Below are 18,497 nucleotides of genomic sequence, written 5' to 3'. Positions count from 1 at the left end.
TCCATGGAAAATTAAGCTAGAGGTCATTTGTGTGATATTTAAACTGCAAATCATACTTACTCTATGTATGCCTTGAGAAATTGAGTAAGGCAGAATTAAAAAATAATAGGTTGGATTTCTTACTTGGAATACTAAATCTGTTGAATGGTTATTTTTAGTGAGACATTCAGGACCACGGTGAAAGAAAAAGACAAGTGGAGCAGAAATAAATGTAAAGTTTTTGGTTTGTTGAGAAAAGCATCACTAGGTAGGTTCAGATGGCAGTCACATGCTGAAAAAGAGACAGTAATTTTCAAGGAGATTATCAACATCAAAGAAAAGGTCATAGGTCTGGATTTGAAATATGGTGTCCATACAGTAATACTCCTCACTGTTAATTCTTCTGTTAATGGAAAGAGTAGGCAGAGTGATTCCTTGTGTCAGGAAGGAACTTCATATAAAACCTGCTCCAAAAGTGGTCCAAGTGTGGTATGGTCCATCCCAATTTGTCCAACCCAATGTAGAATCCAACTTGACAGGCTCACCCATGTTGTGCTGGTTCTAAAAACAAAAAAAAAATGCAAAATTTAAAGTAATAGATTCTTTCTTTGTAGCTTCAATTGAGCACAGTGCCAGCCATCTGCATTTGGCAGAGTCAGATCCCCAGTGAAGATAATATAAAGGTTCATTGCATGAAGTGGTGAGGGTGAAGCCTGAGTTGCATCTTGACACTACAAGTTGTTGAGATACTTAAGTTAGGAGACACCTCCCATAGAGTGCTGCCTATAGGTAGTGGAAGTAACCAAACTGAGAGATGTATGAAATGTTGCAGGGATAGGACCATCTAAGCCTTTTGAAACAGCAACAGGATTTGTTGTTTTCCTTGCTGAACTTCTTTTCTTGGTCCAGTCTTCCCTCACTATATATGCATTCTCAATACTAGAATGGGAAGGGGTATTCTGTGCATCTATGTTGGAATGATGTAACTTACTTCTGATGTTACAAGATGTGGCACCCAAGAGATTCTCTTGTATATCAGAAGAGACTGTGAACATTTGAACAGTATATGAGCTATGGCAGAATTTTAGGATCACTGAAGTTAGACTACATTTTCATATGGAATGACAATAAGCCTATAGTGAATTTGGTCAGAACTTATTTGATTGAATCAAAAAAGCTCCCAGAGAAGATAATGTTTCTGTTTTTGACACTGAAGAAAAAGTTTCTTTGTAGCCTTGGCTGTCCTGAAAGTTGGTATGTAGACCAAAAAGGTTTTCAACTTACAGATGTAACTCCAGGCTAGTGTTGGGCTTAAATTTAGTCCAACACGCCTGGCATCAACATCAATATCAACATTGGCTGCTAAGCCTTGTTTTTTTTTTTAATTTTTTTTTTAATTTTGTTTTTTTTTATTTTAATTTTTAATTTTAATTTTTTTAATTTTGGTTTTTTTAATTTTGTTTTGTTTTGTATATGCAAGAATATGTTGTGCTGATCTTCATCCACATCTTACACTTGAAATTTGGCAGAGAGTATATTTAATTTCTTAGAATGGCATGTACTCATGACACTAACAGTGTTTGAGCTTTCTGAATTATTGAATTGCAGGTGTGTGACATTCTTTCTACCTGTTGTGTTTGTTTTTTTGACTTTATTTATTTATTTTATTCACACTTAACTTGTTTTAATTTAAATTTGTTTTTCTATAACTTATTTTCTGACATGAACTCAGCTCTTTGAACACCTCCTCCTGGGGGGTGCACCCTTTTGAGGCCACAGAGGAATATGGTGTAGCCATCCTTGATGAGACCTAATAAGCCAGGTTCAGATAGAAGGAAACGAGTTCCTCCCCTATCAGGAGAATATGGAAAAGGCATAGGGGGAGAAGAAAAAGAGTGGGTGAGACTGGGCAGAGATGAAGGAGGGGGCTACAGTGGGTATACAAAGTGAATAAATTGTAATAAATAAATAAATAAAATTTAAAAATAATTTATCCACTTAAGATCCCAATTTTAGCCCCCTCTCTTGTCTCTTCCTGGTTTCACCCCTCTGTTCCTCTTTCACCCTTATCCCATTTCTATTTCTCAGATAAGGGGAGCCCTCATCTCCTACCATCTGACTCCAGCTTATCAAGGCTCACTAGGACTGTTTGCATCCTCTTCCTTTGTGGTATAGCAGTGCCCCCTCTACCAGGGGAAAGTGATCAAAGAGCAGGCAACAGAGTCCATGTCAGAGCCAGCTCCTACTCTTCTTACTATGGATCCCCCATGAGACTGAGCTGTCTATCAGCTACATCTGAGCAGGGTAATGGTTCCTTTTCATGAATGGTCTTTTGTGGGTGCATCAATCTCTGCAAGTCCCCATGGGCCCAGATTTGTTGTCCTTGTTGGTCTTCTTATGTAAGTCCTGTCAGCTCTGTGTCTTTCTACTTTCTATCCCCCCACTCTTTCCTATGATTCCCTGTGCTCTACCCAAAGTTTAACTGTGAGTCTTAGCATCTGCTTTGAACCCCTGCTGGGTAGAGTCTTTCGGACAATATGTATGTTAGGCTCTTATCCTATTCCCTCTCCGCAGTCACTTCTGGTGATGATTCTATTTGCCCTTTTGAATAAGAATTGACCATCCTCCATAGGTTCCTCCTTTTTATTTAGCTCCTTTAGGTCTGCAGATTGTAGTATGTTTATCCTATAATATGGCCATTATCCATTTACAAATGAGTATATACTGTGCATGTCTTTCTGGTTTTGGAATAACTCACTTAGGATGGTCATTTCTAGTTCCATCACTTGCCTGAAAATTTCGTGGTTTCCTTTTTTTCTTTTTTAAATACCCGAGTAGCATTGCACTGTGTAAATGTACCACAATTTCTGTAAAACAATGGTTCGTTTGAGACATGTAGTTTGTTTCCCTATTCTGGCTATTATGAATATAGATGCTATGAACATAGTTGAGCAAATATCTTTGTTGAATGGTGGAGCATCTTTTTGATATATTCCCAGGAATGGTAGAGCTGGGTCTTGAAGTAACACTATTTCCAATTGTGTGAGAAAGCATCAGATTGATTTCTAAAGTGGTTGTATAAGTTTGCACTCCCACCAGCAATGGAGGAGTGTTCCTCTTTCTCCAAATTCTCATTAGCTTGCTTTCACTTCAGTATTTGACCTTAGCCATGATGGGTTTAAGATGGAATGTCATTTGCATTTCCATGATGACTACAGATATTGAGCATTTAATGTCCACCATTTGATATTCCTCTGTGGAGAAATCTCTGTTTAGTTCTGTACCCCAGTTTTAAATTGGATTATTTGGATTGTTGGAGTTTAATTTCTTGAGCTCTTTATATATATTGTTTATTAGCTCTTTCAGTTGTATGAAGGGTCGGTTAAGATCTTTTGTCAGTCGGTAGGCAGTCATTTTGTTCTATTGACAGAGTTCTTTGCTTCATAGAAGCTTTTTGTTTCATGAGATCCTATTCATTAATTCTTGATCTTAGAGCCAATGTTCTTGGTGTTCTGTTGAGGAAGTTACCTTTTATGCCAATGAGATCAAGACTCTTTCCCACTTTTTCTTCTAACAGATTTAGTGTATCTGGTTTTATGTTGAGGTCTTTGAACAACTTGGACTGTAGTTTGATGCAGGGTGATAAATATGGATCTATTTTCATTTTTCTACATGTAGACTTCCAGTTAGACCAGCAACATTTGTTGAAGGTGCTGTCCTTTTTCCATTGTGTGGTTTTGGCTTCTTTGTCAAAAATCAAGTGTCCATAGGTGTGTGGGTTTATTTATGGGTCTTCACTTCAATTTCGTTCATCCACCATTCTGGTTTTATTTCAGTACTGTGCAGTTTTTTATTACTATTGATTTATATTAGAGCTTGAGATCAGGGATGGTGATACCTACTGAAGATCTGCTATAGTACAGGACTGTTTTAGCTATTCTGGCTTTTTTACTTTTCCATATGAAGCTGAGAATTTTTTTTTTCAAATTCCTTAAGGAATTGTGTTGATATTTTGATGGCAATATCATTTAATCTATAGATTGTTTTTGGTATGATAACATTTTTTACTATGTTGATCCTTCTGACCCATCAGCATGACAGATATTTCTATCTTCTTTTATCTTTTTCAATTTCTTTCTTCATAGGCTTAAAGTTTTTTTTTTCATGCAGGTTTTTCACTTGCTTGTTGAGGATAACTCCAAGGTACATTACGTTTTTTTTTTTTCCTGCCTATTGTGAAGGGTGTTGTTCTCCTAATTCTTTCTCAGTCCATTCGTCTTTTGCATACAGGAGTGCTACTGATTTTTTTTTAGTTAACTTTATGTCCAACCACTTTGATAAAGTATTTTTCAACTTTAGGAGTTCCCTAAAGTAGAATATTTGGGGTCACTTTTATATACTGTCATATATGTGAATAGCAATACTTTGACTTCTTCCTTATTAATTTGTATCCCCTTGATCTCCTTTAGTTGTCTTATTGCCCTAGATAGGACTTTGAGTACTGTACTGAAGAGATTTGGAGAGAGTGTGTGGCCTTGTCTTGTCCTTGAGTTCAGTGGAATTGATTTAACTATCTTTCCATTTAGTTTGATGTTAGCTATAGGATTGCTGTATATTGTCTTTACTATTTTTAGATCTGTGCCTCTGTCCCCAGTCTCTCCAAGACTTTAAACAAGAATAACTGTTGGATAATGTCAAATGTTTTTTCAGCATCTAAGGAAATGATCCTGTTTTTTTTTTCAATTTGTTTATATGACAGATTAAGATTCCCTATATTGAACTATCCCTGCATGCCTGGGATTAAGCCTACTTGGTAATGGTGGATGATATATTTGATATGTTCTTGGATTTGGTTTGCAATTATTTTATTGAGTATTTTTGCATCATTGTTCTTAAAAGAGATTGATCTGAAGTTCTCTTTCTTTTTGGGGGTCTTTGAGGATTTACCAAGGTGACTGTGGTCTTACAAAAGGAGTTTGGTCATGTTGCGTCCATTTCTATTTTGTGGAATAATTTGAAGAATATCGATATTGACTCTTCATTGACTGTCTTGTAGAATTCTGCTCTGAAATCATCTCACTCTTGGCTTTTTTGGTTGCAAGTATTTAGATGGCTGCTTCTATTCCCTTAGGCAGTAAAAGACTATTTAATATCCTTACCTGATTTTGATTCAACTTTGGTAAGTGGAATCTAACAAGAGAATTGTATATTTCATTTAGATTTTTAAATTTTGTGGCATATAGGTTTTTGACATAAGATCTAATGGTTCTTTGGATTTTCTCAGTGTCTGTTATCTCTCTCTCTCTTCCTTTCCGACTGTTGATTTGGATAGTGTCTTTCTGCCATTTACTTAGTTTGACTAAGAGTTTGTCTATGTATTTGATTTTCTCAAAGAACTAGCTCTTGGTTTTGTTGATTCTTTGAATTATTCTCTTTGTTTCTAATTTATTGATTTCAGCCCTGAGTTTGGTTAGTCCTAGTAGTCTACTCCTGTTGAGTGGGTCTGCTTCTTTTTTTCTAGATCTTTCAAGTGTGACATTCAGTTGCTTGTATGGAATGTCTCCAATAGCTTATCAAGGCCTTTAGTACTATTAAAACTCCTCTTAGGACTGCTTTCATTGCATTTTGGGTATGATGTACCTTCATTTTTCATTGAATTGTAGGAAGTTCTTTCTGTATTTCTTCCCTGACCTAGATTTCATTGAGTAGAGAGTTGTTCAGTTCCCACATGTGTGTAGGCTTTTTGTTATTTCTGTTATTGTTGAGTTCCATCTTTAGTCCATCATGGTCTGATAGGATACAAGATATTATTTCAATCTTGTTGTATCTGTTGAGGTCTGGTTTGTGACCTACTGTATGTTCAGTTTTGGAGAAGGATCCGGGAGGTACTGAAAGAAGATAGATTCTTTTCTGTTTGGGTTAAAAAAATTCTCTAGATATCTGTTAGGTTCATTTGATTCATGACATCCATTAGTGTCATTATTTCTCAGTTTAAGTCCTTTTCTATTGTTCTGTCCCTTGATGATAGTGACATATTGACCTCTCCCACTATTAATGTATGGTAATTGGTATGTTCTTTAAGCTTTATTAATGTTTCTTTTACAAATGTGGGCGTCTTTGTATTTGGGGCATTGTTGCTCAGAACACATATGCCATCTTGGTGGAATTTTCCTTTCATGAGTATGAAGTATCCTTCCTCATTTCTTATTTATTTATTTATTTATTATTTAGGAGCAATAACTGATATCGGGCAATATTTTCAAGGTTTGAAAGTATGTGTAACAGCATAGTTTTTTTAAAAAAAAACTTTCAACATTTTATTGTTTTCTTTTTAAATTTTTATTAATAATAGTTTATTCACTTTGTATCTCCCCTGTACCTCCCTCCTTCCTCCCCTCCCAATCCCACCCTCTATCTTTCCCACCTCTGTCCCTCTCCCAGTCCACTGATAAGGGAGGTCCTCCTCCCCTTCATTCTGATCCTAGTCTATCAGGTCTCATTAGGAGTGGCTGCATTGTCTTCTTCTGTGGCCTAACAAAGCTGATCTCCCATCAAGGGGAGGTGATCAAAGAGAAGGGCAATGAGTTTCTGTCAGAGACAGTCCTTGTCCCATTACTATGAAGCCCACTTGGATACTGAACTGCCATACTGAACCTTTGTGCAGTAGATTCAGGCCATCTCCATGATCGGTCCTTGGCTGGAGTATCAGTTTCAAAAAAGACCCCTGTGTCCAGAATTTTTGGAACTGTTGCTGTCCTAGTGGAGCTAATTCTTTCATAAGATTCCCTGCACTCTGCCCAAAGTTTGGCTATGAGTCTCAGCATCTGCCTCGATACCCTGCAGGGTAGAGCCTTTCAAAGGCCCTCTGTGGTAGGCTCTTGTCCTGTTCCCTGTTTTCTCCCTCTTTTGATGACCATCCTTTTTGACTTTCTGCATGGGGTTTGAGCATCTTAGCCAGCATATTCCTTCCTGATTAACTTCCTTAGGTGTACAGATTTTAGTGTTTTAATCCTATATTTTATATCTAATGTCCACTTATGAGTGATTATATACCCTGTGAGTCTTTCTGCTTCTGGGATACCTCACTCAGGATGATCTTTTCCACTTCCCACCATTTACCTGCAAATTTTATTTTTTCCTTGTTTTTCATTGCTGGGTAATATTCCATTGTATAGCTATACCACAATTTCTGTATCCATTCTTCAACTGAGGGGCAGCTGTGCGGTTTCCAGCTTCTGGCTATTACAAATAAAGCTACTACAAACATAGTTGAGCAGATGTCCTTGTTGTATACTTGAGCGCCTTTTGGATATATGCCTAGGAGTGGTACAGCTGGATCTTGAGGAAGCGCTATTCCTAACTGTCTGAGAAAGTGCCAGGTTGATTTGTACAGTGATTGTATAAGTTTACATTCCCACCAGCAATGAAGGAGGGTTCCTCTTTCTCCAAATCCTATCCAGCATGAGTTGTCACTTAAGTTATTCTTCTTAGTCATTTTGATGGGTGTAAGGTGAAATCTCAGGGTGGTTTTGATTTGCATTTCCCTGATGACTAAGAATGTTGAACATTTCTTTAAGTGTTTCTCTGCCATTCTATATTCCTCTACTGAGAATTATCTGTTTAGCACTGTACCCCATTTTTTAATTTGGGTTACTTGATTTGTTGGTGTTTAACTTCTTGAAATCTTTATAAATACTGGATATTAACCTTCTGTCAGATATAGGGTTGGTGAAGATCCTTTCCCAATCTGCAGGCAGTCATTTTGTTTTGACAACAGTTTCCTTTGACTTATAGAACTTTTTCCATTTCATGAGGTCCCATTTATTGATTGTTGCTCTTAGAGCCTGTACTGTTGAAGTTCTGTTCAGGAAGTTGTCTCCTGTTCCAATGACTCCAAGGCTCTTCCTCACTTTTTCTTCTAACAGGGTTAGTATGTCTGGTTTTATACTGAGGTCTTTGATCCACGTAAACTTTAGTTTTATGCAGAGTGATAAATATGGATCTATTTGCATTTTCCTACATGTAGACATCCATTTAGACCAGCAACTTTTGTTGAAGATGATATCTTTTTTCCATTGTATGGTTTTGGCATCTTTGTAAAAAATCAGAAGTCCATAGTGTGTGGGTGCATTTCTGGGACTTCTATCTGATTCTGTTGATCCACTAGTTGGTGTCTATGCAAGTACCATGCAGTTCTTACTCTTGTTGCTCTATAGTACAGCTTGAGATCAGGGATGGAGATACTCCCAGAAGATCTTTTATTATGGAAGATTGTTTTAGCAATTCTGGGTTTCTTGTTATTCCATATGAAGTTGGGAATTTTTCTTTCAAGGTCTGTAAAGAATTGTGTTGGTAATTTGATGGGAATTACATAAAATCTGTAAATTGCGTTTGGTAAGAGGACCATTTTTACTATGTTAATCCTGCCAAGCCATGAGCATGAGAGATCTTTCCATCTTCTGGTATCTTCTTCTATTTCTTTCTTTAGAGACTTGAAATTTTTTTATACAAGTCTTTGACTTGCTTGGTTAGGGTCACACCAAGGTACTTTATGTCCTTTTTGACTATTGTGAAGGGTGTTTTTTTACCTAATTTCGTTCTTAGCACTTTTGTCTTTTGTGTACAGGAGGGCTACTTATTTTTTGAGTTGATTTTGTATCCAGCCACTTTGCTGAAAGTGTTTGTCAGATTTAGGAGTTCCCTGGTAGAATTTTTGGGGTCACTAAGATATACTAGCATATCATCTGCAAATAATGATACTTTGATTTCTTTCTTTCCCATTTATATCCCCTTGATCTTCTTTAATTGTCTTATTACTCTAGCAAGGACTTTGAGAACTATGTTGAAGAGATATGGAGAGAGGGGCAGCCTTGCCTTGTCCCTGAATTCAGTGGGATTGCTTTAAGTTTCTTTCCGTTTAGCTTGATGTTGGCTATAGGCTTGCTGTATATTGCCTTTACTATGTTTGGGTATGTGCCCTGTATCCCTGATCTCTCCAATACTTTAAACATGAATTGATGCTGGATTTTTTCAAATGCTTTTTCAGCAACTAAGGAGATTATCATGTGTTTATTTTTCTTTCAATTTGTTAATGTGGTGGATCATATCAATGGATTTCCATATATTGAGCCACCCCTGTATAGCTGGCATGAAGCCTACTTGGTTGTAGTGGATGATATCTTTGATGTGTTCTTGTATTGGGTTTGCAAAGTATTTTGTTGAGTATTTTTGCATCAATGTTCATAACGGAGATTGGCCTGAAATTGTCTTTATGCTGGGGTATCCAAGGCTGCTTGTTCCTGAATAACTGGGTTCTGGATATGCCATATTGATCTATATTTTGATGGTTGAGCTTTTACGCTGGCCTCTACCCATTGGGCTATCTTAGGTGTTGGGTGTTTGTTTCTGGTACTTCCTGGAATCCTGTGGTGGGTCGAATCCCCTTGGCAGGAAGATGATTTTTTCCAAAGGAGGTCTCCTCAGCTTTTTGGGTATGGTCACTGAATGGCAGGTGTTTTTTAATAATTTCCACAGCTCACCTCAGACATACAGACCTGAGCAATAATTTTGGCCTTTGTTAGTAAAGGCGGCTATCCTCTCACCCAGAGAAATTCTGGAGACAGCTGCCCTGCTGCTGGGTTTCTTTCTGTAAATTTAGTGAGCTGCTACTGTAACCTGAGTGCCCCATGGTTTGGTCAGTTTAGTTAGGGATGACTGGTTGTCCCTTGGAGCAATTGATCTCAGGGAACCCAGGATTCTGTAGGTCTGAGTTTGGAGCTCTGTGCCCCAGTACCCAAGTGGTAATCAGTGGCAGGTGTGCACCACTCTCATGTGTGCAGCAGGAGGCTAGAGTCTAGAGCCTGTGGATAACTGAAACTTTTCTGGAGCTAGGTGTCCTGAGGTAGGGCCAGATATTTTCCCCACCTTTGGGCTTTCTCCAAACAGGAAGACCCAGTCTGTACTGTTGGGGGGGTGTAGAGTGCATAAGCGCTTGCGAATGGTGGCTCCAAGCTGGTGACTGGACAGAAACCTGGAAAAATTTTCCGATAATATTCCCATATGTGGTCATGGTGGTGGTGGTGGTACTGGTGGTGGGAGGGTCAGCTGAGTGCTCTAAGCTGGGACCTGCTGTTTCCCTCACTGTGGGGTTTTCTTTCTACAGGGAAACCCATCCTTTAGTGCCCTGGGGTACACAGTTCTGTCTGTGATGGAGAGTTGGTTACGTGGGTCTGGCGGCTGAAGTCCCACTCAGGGCTGGCTGCTGTTCACCTGCAAGTCTACAGGACCTTTTCCATGGATAGACTGGATGACATTCAATCAGTCCCACTTGTTTCCTTCCCTGTGGGTTTTTCTTGAGAGTGGGACTCCCAGTCTCTGGTGCTCTGGGGCACACAGTTCAGACTGGGAAGGTGATCAGGACACACTTCTTGGGTCTAATTCCTTGAAAACCTTATTCCTGCCAAAAAAGCCCAGGAAATTTTCCAGGGATTAGCTGGGTGCTCTGAGGTTGAACCCAATTGTTTTTCTCATCATTGGCTTTCTTATCACCTGGTAAACACAGTCAATGTTGTTTAGGGACCAACTGTTCCAAATATTTGTCACTGTGCAGTCTTTGTTACCCCGCTGATCAGTATGCAATCAGCCCTGCAATCTGGAATCTGTTTTTAATTTTAACTGAATATGAGTATTTTGATTGTAGTCATGAATATGAACCTCTTGTGTGCCTGATCGTCACAGTAGTCCAAAGATGTGTTCAGAACTCATAAACTTATAGCAATTGATAATAGTGGGTCCCAGTTGAACACTTACATTTCAGACCAATTATTTGCAAGAGCAGCAAGAGCTCCTCACTGCTGAGCCATCTCTCCTGCCTTATGTTGCTTACATATATCATCATTTACATTGCTAATATTGTCATCTTTGTATTTTTAGCTATTTAAACATGCATTCCTTTTAGTAAGATCTTATTAAAGTTACAGTTTAAGCTAGGGCATTGTAGATCTCTGGAAATTGAATACACAACTGGAGTGAATGTATAATTTCTTGTAGAAACTTCAGTAAACACCTCTCAGTTCTTTCCATCTTTTATGTTTGTTTTATTGAATTAAAGGGGAGACTCTGTCTTACTATATAGGTCTGGCTGTCCTAGAACTCTTTGTATAGATCATGCTGGCATCCATTCAATAAGATATACCTGTGTCTGCCTCCTGAGTGATGGAATTAAAGGCATGACAGACTATACCAGCTTGTCCTTCATTTTTTTTGTAGTTAGTAACTGTTCATAAATTTCTCTGATGTGTACTTAGTACTGTTCATCTGTTAATTTCTCTCTGTGTGTCTCTGTCTCTCTCTTTCTATTTTGCTCTCTTCTCTCTGTTTGTCTTTGTCCACATTACTTGCCATGACTATTCCAAACCTCTATCCTATTCAGATATGACACAGTTAAACTTTGTTATTCTGTTTTCCTCTAAAATGACTTAGTGATAACATTCACACTCATTTTTTAATAGAAAATTTTAATCTTCATTTTAAACTATAGACTATACACGATTTAGAAAGGAAAATATACAAAACAATGATCAAAGAATAATCATGTGTTCTATGCCTTTTCTTTTGTCTGGGAACTCAGAAATATGATGTTATCAGCTAGGATTATTGTTGCTTGCCACTCACATTATTTTTATCCATCTATTCACTGTAGTACAATTTCCCTTCCACAAATATATGAGCCCCCATTTTCATATACTGGTATGCCAAATCTCTGATCCCTGGTCAAAACATGATATCTAGTGCCATGTTGTCTTTTGACTGACACCACACATCTGTTCACTGTCACCTGATAGCCACATCTCATTTGTTGCTAGATAAGATATGATGACTGTGTTTTTTCCTTCCACCTGTCTCATGACAGGGTCCTGACCTACTTGCCCAAGTAACTAAAGATGATTCATACATCACTCAAGAACCCAACTAATGTCTAATTCATATTCATGCTTTACAAACTAATAAAACGCCTTTAACAAAGGTTTCCAAAGCATGCCTTTGGTTTTCCTTACAATCTAAACTTTAAGCTTTTTCTTCTCCCCTTGTTCACCTGATGCACAGCACCCAACTATCTAACACTAGCACTTCTGTGTCAGAAAATAAATGGAAACAGCACTAGAATTATATGATTCTATTGCAAATGAAGTATAAATTTATATTGTTGCGACCCTTTCTGTTGTACAAATGCATGGCATATTTTAGAATTCAGTGACCTTCAATGATGTGCATGTGAAATTCAGCCAAGAAGAGTGGGCTTTGCTGGAACCATCACAGAAACAACTCTACAATGATGTGATGCTAGAGACCTGTAAAAACCTCACTGCTATAGGTAAGGCAGCAAATTTTCTTTCACTTTTAAAATAAGGAGACAAGTCTTACTTTGTTATTGATCCTTTTCTATGATTCCAATTGAGAATGAGGAGGAATGAGGTGAATAAATCAGGCATGGTTTTAAGGGTCATAGAAGATAGTGATTTAAGTTTTGCTTTAATAATAATATGATATTTCCAGTCATATATATTTTCTGGTACTCTATTTTAGGCTACAATTGGGAAGACCATCCCATTGAAGAACATTTTCAAAGTTCTACAAGTAATAAAAGGTAACTTTATGTGCACACTGATATAGATATGAATCTTAAGAAATTTTAATGTGTCCTGGAAGTTTGTTTTTTTGTTTGTTTGTTTGTTGGCTGCTTTTTATTTTCTGTTTTTGAAATAGTTTTTTTTTTTCTGTGTACTGTGGCTTGACTTAGACCTGCTTGTTAGAACAATGTGATCTCAAAATCACACAGATCTGCCTGCTTCTGCCTCCACAAATGCTGGGATTAAAGGAATATACCAGCACATCTGGCTGTGTCCTGGAGGTTTTAAAGAAAAGCAACAGTGTAAAAAGAGCACTGCTTTAAGTGTACTGATGATCATTAAAATCTCACAATTCCACGTACCTCAATGTCAGGTATCTGATTTGTATTTGCAAGGCACTCCCCTAAGATAGAAGAAAATAAAATAATGTTGTAACAGAAAATACCATTGAAATCATATAGACATTACAGCTACTGAGTTAAACTGCCAATCTGTTTAGTCTCATTCTATCTACTCAGATATTGTAAGAGGTATACACATTGAATAGGTGATCACTATGTTTCAAAACCTTCTAATGAGCAGATATTTCATAGTACAACCAGTGTCACACATATTCAGGTAGTAACACTGTAAAGTTTAGTGAAAGGAGCAGCTTATGAAAGTCAAGAATATAATTGTGGAGAAACCTTAATCCCTATATGACATGTCTATGATGAACAAAAAAAAACGTGTTAATTCAATGTGGGAATCTTTTATTATTCTTGTAATTTAAATTGGTATATCAGATGTCACAATGTTTATAAGACACATGAGCATAGAGATATTGAAAGAAGCAGTGTACCTGTGTTTCTCCAAGAATAATTAATTTTGTAGAAGTCCCCACTTTGAGTAGATTTTCTGAATGTGATAAAAGGTAACAGTTAATTGGTTTTGCAACTTCACTGAGAATTCATCAGCAAAATCATACTGCTGAAAATACCTATGAATACTAGGAATTTGGAACTTCTGCTTGTCCTGGCTCACTTTGTAAATGAAGTGTCATTCATACCGTACAAAAATTTGTGAATGGGATTGCTTCGGTAAAACTCTGAATCCTTACAATACTCTTCATATACACGAGAAAACCTCTTATAGAAAAATGATGCTATAAAAGTGAACCACATAATAAATGCTCTTACCATCACAGAGATCTTCAAAAATACCCATAATGAAGGGGAATACCATGAATGTAAATAAAATAATAAAAGTTTAAGATTTGATTCTTCTTTATCATTAGACCAAATTATAAAATTGATTCATATAGATAAATATATTTACTAGTGTAATCAAATGACTGTAGTCAATATTTCACATGTGCCAATTATCTTTGCAGGCATGAAAGCAGTCGTACTGGAGAGAAACCTTTTAAACGCACTCTATGTGGTAAATCCTTCCACCATACCACTGTTCTCATAAGCCATGAAAGAACACACACTGGAGAGGAGCCTTACAAATGTAATCATTGTGGTAAAGCCTTTAAAAAAAACAGTCAGCTCATACGGCATAAAAGAACACATACTGGAGAGAAACCTTATGAATGTAACCAGTGTGGTAAAGCCTTTGCACAAAACAGTCATCTCATAAGCCATAAAAGAACACACACTGGAGAGAAACCTTATGAGTGTAACCAGTGTGGTAAAGCCTTTGCAGAAAACAGTCATCTCATAAGCCATAAAAGAACACACACTGGCGAGAAACCATATGAATGTAATGAGTGTGGCAAAGCCTTTGCACAAAACAGTAATCTCATAAGCCATAAAAGTACACACACTGGAGAGAAACCTTATGAGTGTAACCAGTGTGGTAAAGCTTTTGCAAAAAACAGTCATCTCATAAGCCATGAAAGAACACACACTGGAGAGAAACCTTATGAATGTAATGAGTGTGGTAAAGCCTTTGCAGTAAACAGTACTCTCTTAAGCCATAAAAGAACACACACTGGAGAGAAACCTTACAAATGTAACCAGTGTGGCAAAGCCTTTGCAGTAAACAGTACTCTCTTAAGCCATAAAAGAACACACACTGGAGAGAAACCTTATAAATGTAACCAGTGTTGTAATGCCTTTGCACAAAACAGTCATCTCATAAGCCATAAAAGAACACACAATGGAGAGAAACCTTATGAATGTAATGAGTGTGGTAAAGCCTTTGCACGCAATAATAATCTCATAAGCCATAAAAGAACACATACTGGAAAGAAACCTTATAAATATACCCAATATGATAAAGCCTTTGCACAGCTGTCTCAGGAAACATGAAAAAACGCACAGTGGAGAGAAGCCTGGTGAGGATAATTAGTGTGATAAAACCTTTGCATATAACAGACAACAGCACATTCTGGAGGGAAACCATATGAATTAACTGTGTGGCAAAGCCTTTGTACATAACATCTCCTAATACATAAAAGAAAACATACTGGAAAGAAGCTATCTGACTTTAACCAATGTGAAAAAACTTTTGCACTTCAGAACCATCCTCACACTCATGAAAGAAATCCTAATGGACAGTGCTTTTAACATGGTGAAACTATTCCATATTTGTATAATCTTCATCATCATGAAAGGATTCATACTGGAGAGAACTTTTGAATGTGTTAAAATGGTGAAGCCTTGCACAAATCTAGAGTCATCATCATCATAAAACTATCCTTACTGGAGAGGAAGTATTTGACTATCAGCAATATGGAAAGGCCTTTGTGTTCTTTGGTCTACTGAGATCCAACAGAACTGAAAAACTAGCTCAATGGAAATGACTTCCCTTTTGTGAAGGGGAAGGGGAAAGGGAATAGGGGCAATAGGAATGGAGGGTAGTAATGGGGGAGAGAAGGGAGTGGGACTACATTTGGAATTTAAAGCAAATAAACTTACTTTTTAAAAAGAATACAATGAATGGTGAATATCAATTACATGCAAAAGTATTATAAAATGTGTTTAGGGAAGACTTATTGATAAATCTGATTGTCAATATTTACTGTTTACAGTTGCCTCACTTTAGACAAGAAAAGTTCAGTCCAGTGGATGAATATGTAGGGAATGGTGAACTAACACCACCCAGGAAGTTCTCTGAGAGTAACATAACAGTGGTAGCCTGTAGAAGTTTATTTGTGTATACATATATATTGTTCCAGGGGTTCTATTGAAAACCATCACAAGCCAGACTGAATTTTGAGATGTGAAGGAGGAGGCTTTCTCTTCCATGTATGACCCTGCTGCTGGCCTAGTTGTGTAACCATGTAAGGGTGAGTTTTCTGTGCCTGACTTCAAATGGGGAGTGTCTTTAGACATAGATGCTACTAGCCAAAATTGATAGATGGCTTTTGACACTGATCCCTGCTAACTCTCTCCTCCTTTTAAATATAGGATGATTAGGATCTGTGCTCTTGTTCAGATGATAGGAATGTGCTATTTAATGCAAATCAAGCATTCTTGAAGTACCTAGTTTTGAACGATTATATACACCTCTCCATGGAGCATCCCAATCATTTCCCAAGGGGTATATAGCCTCTGTTTTCTGGAATTCAATTTGAACTTATTTCCTGAGGTGGTTCCTCTAGACAGAAGGAGAAGCAAGTTCTTTGAAATGCTTGCGATCAAATGTTTCAGACTTCATAGCATTTCATATTTCAGATGTTTCTGGATGTGAGATGGTCAATTAAACATTGTCTTGTGAGTGGGACTCTGTAAAATGAGTTATACTTAGTGTTAATTTCACAGTAAGGTTGCAGGCAAGCTTCAGGGTATGGAGTCTTCTGACGTGAGCAGAGTGGCCTATGGAGAAGTAATAAGAGCAGAAATATTACTTCCTTGTTTTAACAGCTGAGTAGTATTGTGATAAGACATGGGTGGATGGCAGAGGAGGGAAACTCACCTTTTGAGTGGACTAGGGGAAGAGAATAGAGGGAAGAGAAAGGATGTGATCAGTAGGAGTTGAGGGAGGGGCCTTCAGTCAGGATATATAATGAATAAACTGTGAAAAAAGTAAAAATAATTAATAAAAGAAAAAAGAATTAGAAAAACAAAACCAGAGAGCAAAAATTTGAGTTCAGTCTGGGTAACTGACCTTGCTCAAAAAAAAGATATAAAGAAAGAAAAGATTAAGCATCTTACCATGGTCTTCCTTCTTGATTACCTTCCCTAGGTCTACAGATTTTAGTATGAGCATCCTATATTATATGTCTAATATCCACTTATATGTAAGTATGTACCATGTGTGTCTTTTTGCTTCTGAGATACCTTACTCAGGATGATAATTTCTAGATCTCACCATTTGCCAGCAAATTTCATGATTTCTTTGTTTTTAATTACTGTGTAGTATACCATTGTGTAAATGTATCGCAATTTCTGTATCCATTCCTCAACTGAGGGACATCTGGCTTGTTTCCAGCTTCTGGCTATTACAAGTAAAGCTGCCATGAACATGGTTGAGCAAATATCCTAGTTGTATACTTGAGCATTTTTTGGATATATGCCTAGGCATGGTATAGCTGGATCTTGAGGTATCACTATTCCTAATTGTCTGAGAAATAACAGGAGCCTATCACAGAGGTCCTCTGAAAGACTCTACCCAGCAGGGTATCAAAACATGCTGAGATTCAGAGCTAAACATTTTTCAGAGTGCTGGGAATGTTATGAAAGAAGGGGGAGATAGAAATATCTGGATGGAACAGGAGCTCCACAAAGAGAACAACAGAATCAAAAGGTCTGGGCACAGGAGTCTTTTTGAGACTGATATGCTAAAAAAGGACCATGCATGGAGATAAATTAGAACCCCTACATAGAAATAGTCCAATGCGTCTCTGTATCCAAGAGGGTTCCCAATAATAGTACTAGGGACCATCTCTGACATGAACTCATGGGCTAGTTCTTGGATCAGCTCCACCTGAGTGGGGAACTATCCTTCCAGTCCACAGAGAAAGACAAAGAAGCCAGTCCTGATGAGACCTGATTGACTATAGTCAGATGGAAGGGGAGGAAGTCCTCCCCTATCACTGGACTGGGTGAGAGACATAGGAGAAGAAGAGGGAGGGAGGGTGAGATTGAGAGGGGATGGTGGAGGGGCTACAGCTGGGATACAGAGTGAATAAACTGTAATTATTAAAATAAAAAAGAAAAGAAAAATTAAAAAAATGTTTAATAAAAGAAAGGAGAATCAAAGATGGTGGTACCAAGAGGATAGTTTCTGCAGAGCAGTAGAGCAGTGACTACACAGCAAGCAACAGACCAAACTCTGAGCCCTAAAACAACAGCAATTGTGTTTCCAAGTTAAGAACAAACTCCACGAAGTGGGAAGTAATCGCTTCTTTTCACAGGCCACCCAGATAAACCATGGAAGAGTTCCTGGGTTCCTGCAGGCAATAGGTCACCAGCCCAGAGCCACATGACTGTGTGCTTTGGTCACCATCCCAGAATGTACTGTGGGCCCCACAACACCAGAGATTGGGATTTCCAGGCTAGAAAAAAACCCCATGGAGTAGGAAGCAATCAGGACTGACCTCAGGTCACCCAGAAAATCCCTGAAAAAGGTCTGGGCTCTAGAAGGTGCTCAGGCCAGAGAGCTACTTGTCTGCCCAAATCACTGTCCCACACAGAACTGTGGGCACCAAAGCACCAGGGACCAGGTTTCCTGTTGGGAGGAAACCCCATGGTGAAAGAAACATCAAGTCCAACCTCAGGGCATCCAGTGGAATTCCACCACACTCCCCCAACAACTTCTCATGAAAAGTTTTTGGGTTCCTTCAGATGCCCAGTCAGCAGCATAGAGCCACTTACCTGCTCCTGTGTGTTCTACTCAACATCCTAGACTGAACTGTGGACCCGAAAACAGGACAGACTGGGTCACCCTGTTGGGAGG

The 18,497-nt window shown here is 38.0% G+C and overlaps 1 protein-coding gene across 1 annotated transcript in view; it reads left to right on the top strand.

The window, feature by feature from the left end:
* Nucleotides 1–18,497, top strand: part of LOC132650690 (zinc finger protein 91-like) — a gene marked incomplete at both ends in the record, with an annotated part of 682,672 nt that overhangs the window by 556,428 nt on the left and 107,747 nt on the right. The window contains 1 exon segment of the mRNA XM_060376030.1: nucleotides 14,065–14,858. Within this exon segment, the coding sequence (XP_060232013.1) occupies nucleotides 14,065–14,858 (794 nt within the window).

Source organism: Meriones unguiculatus (assembly GCF_030254825.1).
Source record: "Meriones unguiculatus strain TT.TT164.6M chromosome 13 unlocalized genomic scaffold, Bangor_MerUng_6.1 Chr13_unordered_Scaffold_28, whole genome shotgun sequence".
NCBI classification, from domain to species: domain Eukaryota; kingdom Metazoa; phylum Chordata; class Mammalia; order Rodentia; family Muridae; genus Meriones; species Meriones unguiculatus.
The sequence above is the reverse complement of the archived record's forward strand: the minus strand, read 5'-3'. Positions and strand labels throughout refer to the sequence as shown.